Raw genomic sequence first — 3,628 nt, 5'->3', positions numbered from 1 at the left:
TTCTGAAATTTTTTGATTATATTTAAAGAGATACATTTTGAAAAAAATTATTTATGAAAATATCATTAAATGTATGTGCTTAATAAAATAATAGAGGACATACAGTAGATAGAGTTCTAGATTTATAAGAAAAGCGCGACTAGTGTTAAATGTTCTGATTGCATCATTGCAATTAAGTGGCTTAACAATCAATCATAAACTGGTTTTTATTTATTAAAAATAATGCTTAATGTATGATTGGTGGATTTCACAGTCCGGTTTGCAAAGACGTCATTTTTAATACTTTTTCTAGTACTTTTTGGTACCTTTATACTGATATAAATCAGCTTTTCTGATAAATTTAGATGTGCATTCCGTGCATTTCACGCAAGGTATGCATAATGCATTACTTATCCTTGTTTAACATTTTGTGAACAACAAGGATAAATGATGCATCATGCGTAAACGGAATACACCCTTAGATTGGAATTCCATGAGGAGTATTTATCCCATATCGCGTAACCAATTAGAAGCAATCTGCTGTTGTGGTTTCGCGTTTTATTGATTAATAATTAGTAACACGGCGTTATGCCTTCGGCACATCAGCGCGACATGCGATATCCAATGAGTGTACAGCTTTATTGATTTTCATTCTGAAGGTATACTCTCATTGGATATCGCGAATCGTGCGCGACGAACATCGTGCTGGTGTGTTAGAGCCATTACGCGATAAATACGCTTCATAGGACTCCATCGTTAGGGTCTGAGCATTGTCAAAGAATTGTTGTAACACTTACTTAGAAATTTAAGTTGTAGACATAATGGCATATGACGTACGATTTATTGCCGTCTCTTGAAAACGGTAATAAGTTGTATGTCATACGCTTCTGCGTTACTTATGTCTACAATTTAAGTCTAAGTAAGTGTTACGACAATTCTTGTGCCTTTAGAATGCCATCCCATGACGCGTATTTGCGTATTGAAGGATCCGATCAATCAGGAGCTTTGCACAATAAAAGGAACAGAGAACCGAAAACAGAGAATAAGAATTTTAATCTATCAGACATTATATATTGTGGAATACACAGTTTCTAATAGATTGAAATTCTTATTCTCTGTTCCCTTTATTGTACGGAGTCCCTAACATTTACTAGGCTTAAGTTGTAGACGTAAGTAACGCACTAGCTTTCACATATGACGTACAACTTATTGCCGTTTAAGAGACGGCAATAAATCGTATCATATGATTGATTGATTTTTTTATGTCTTATATTTTATGCGTTATGCAAGAGTCTATACTTTCCGCTTAATTTTGTGATTGGCAATCCGTTATCCGCTTAGAGTATATCCATACAAACTTGCAAAGCCGCATATATGCATACAGAAAATTATTCAATTATTTTTGTCATAAAGACAACATAAAATACGATTGGATGATTTTCTTTATGCGATTATACAAGTTTGTGTGGAATGGCTCTTATAGATTCTTGCATAAAACATAAACTAATCAGAATCTTTCCTTTCTTGCCATAGAAAAGAAGAATTTCGATTGGTTGATTCCCTTATGCACTACGCATTATGCAAAAGTCTGTGCTGCGGCCTTTATCCAATCAGATTTCTCCTATCGGATTCATTGGAATACACGGTTCCTGGTAGGTTAAAATCATTATTCTTTATTCCTTATTGCTGCTATTGTGCACAAGGTCTTATATCGATGCTTTTATAACCTCATGATTTATGATAGAGGAAAGTTTCTTTCACATATCCTCAATAGTGGCTGATAGTAGTTGATAGTGGCAAAATTCTACAATTAATATCTCGCTTTATCGAACAAAATAACGCTTTTTTTCAAGTTCTTTTCGGATAAAAACGTATTAAAGTAGTATAATTTTATCGATTTTTTAGCTGGTGGAGCTAAACATTACCTTTATAATAATAAAGATCTTCTCTAATGACAAAATAAAATTAGTTCTTTATTTAATTAAACATATGTGGTGATAAAATGAATCCCTTATTACATACGGTTTTATTTTTATTTATCATTACAGTAAGTAATAGAAAATATAACTTTATATTTGTACATAACAAACTGATCATGTAAATTTTATTATCTTATATTTTTCTTATTTTAAATAATTTATACATATGTACCATAAATAAAAAGTAAATTACTGTGAAATTTATTGGAATCATTACAATAAGTACTAATAATTAATTTTATAGATAGACATTGCTGTCACAGAGTTTTCGGCAAATGATTGTAAGATTTTAGGATTTAATAAAGCCAATGTGCTCTGCTCGACCTGCAAACATTTTGCCGAATCTAATCTAGAAAAAATTTAGTATGTAAAAATCTATTCCATCAAAAATTATTACGAGTCTCCAGAGTGTAAATGTATCTCCTTTTTCTAGTACTATATGTAAGGAATGTTGTCTAAAAGATAACGATTATGAATTGTCTGGATCAAAACATTATCCCAAAGCCATCCTTGAAGTATGTACGTGCAAATTTGGACAATATCCACAAATACAAGGTATCTTACAATCACTTCTGATAAAAGTAATATAATATTGCAACTTCAAATTCAATATAAATCCATGTCTATTACATTTCTTTTAGCTTTCATCAAAAGCGACCGACCAAAAAAATATAAGAACCTCAACATAAAGTATGTAAGAGGTTTAGATCCGATCATTAAGTTGTATGATGCAGAAAATAAAGTTGAAGATGTACTCGATATACACAAATGGGATACAGACTCTGTAGATGAATTTCTGTCAACTCATCTTTCTAAGGATTAAAATTAAGAAATATTACATTACATGATATTATTTCTATTGAACTCTTAATAAACTATCCTTTTAATATGAATATTACATATAGTACATATACAGTACATGATTATGCTTTATTTTCTAATATTGTATGTATTCATATTGCCTATATTTGTTATCTGTAATCATACAAATTCTTTTTTTAAATCATTCAAATCTTAATATAATATCATATTTCAATTTTTTCAAAAATGTATAGCACATTTTTTAAATAGATACAAAAAGACTTTTGCTTCATTAAAATGTCCTATCTTTACATATAACGAGATCACAATTGATCTGTTTCTTCATATATGAAAACATTATTCTGTTTTATTATTAAAAATGATAACATTGCATGCAATTAAAATAAAATACAAAGTTGAAAATTTATAACATTATCACTTCCAATATCTCTTGAATACATAAATGTTACAATGAAAAATCATTAATGATCTTTTAAAGAAATTGAATTAATAAGAAGGATGTATTTATTTTGTTGTGAGGAACATATTAAGGTTAGAAATTCTTGTATAATCTTTACCATTTATATTAATAAATGATATAAGAATATTCTTATGGATATATATTGTGTATGGAAAACAAAGAGACAAATACCTAAATTTGACATTATGTATTTCGATTACGTATATCATCATATTAGTTATGTGTTTAGAATTCCATGAAATTTCTTCTTTACATTTAAAACGTTTTTTTTCTTGGTATCATATACACAACTTCTAATTATATTAGTGACATATCCAATATTTATCATTTGTGTGTGTGTGTGTGTGTGTGTGTGTGTGTGTGTGTGTGTGTGTGTGTGTGTGTGTGT

At 29.5% G+C, this 3,628-nt stretch overlaps 1 protein-coding gene across 1 annotated transcript; it reads left to right on the top strand.

The window, feature by feature from the left end:
* Nucleotides 1-1,763: 1,763 nt before the first annotated feature.
* LOC105619422 (15 kDa selenoprotein) lies at nucleotides 1,764-3,038 on the top strand. The gene is made up of 4 exons (XM_012200943.1): nucleotides 1,764-2,026; nucleotides 2,203-2,321; nucleotides 2,392-2,513; nucleotides 2,600-3,038. Exons 1-4 carry the CDS (start codon nucleotides 1,982-1,984, stop codon nucleotides 2,779-2,781), a joined length of 468 nt encoding a protein of 155 aa, XP_012056333.1. The 5' UTR covers nucleotides 1,764-1,981; the 3' UTR covers nucleotides 2,782-3,038.
* Nucleotides 3,039-3,628: the final 590 nt, after the last annotated feature.

This window comes from Atta cephalotes, assembly GCF_000143395.1.
Source record: "Atta cephalotes unplaced genomic scaffold scaffold00021, whole genome shotgun sequence".
Taxonomy (NCBI): Eukaryota; Metazoa; Arthropoda; class Insecta; order Hymenoptera; family Formicidae; genus Atta; species Atta cephalotes.
Note: the sequence above shows the minus strand (reverse complement) of the source record. Positions and strands in the feature narration are given on the sequence as shown.

What these genes read in the sequence shown, in the direction of transcription:
- LOC105619422 (XM_012200943.1), top strand. Translation starts at nt 1,982, where the DNA reads ATGAATCCCTTATTACATACGGTTTTATTTTTATTTATCATTACA. An exon ending in TATTTTTATTTATCATTACA is followed by an intron (nt 2,027 to 2,202) that starts GTAAGTAATAGA and finishes TTAATTTTATAG; the next exon opens with ATAGACATTGCTGTCACAGA. An exon ending in TCTAATCTAGAAAAAATTTA is followed by an intron (nt 2,322 to 2,391) that starts GTATGTAAAAAT and finishes TCCTTTTTCTAG; the next exon opens with TACTATATGTAAGGAATGTT.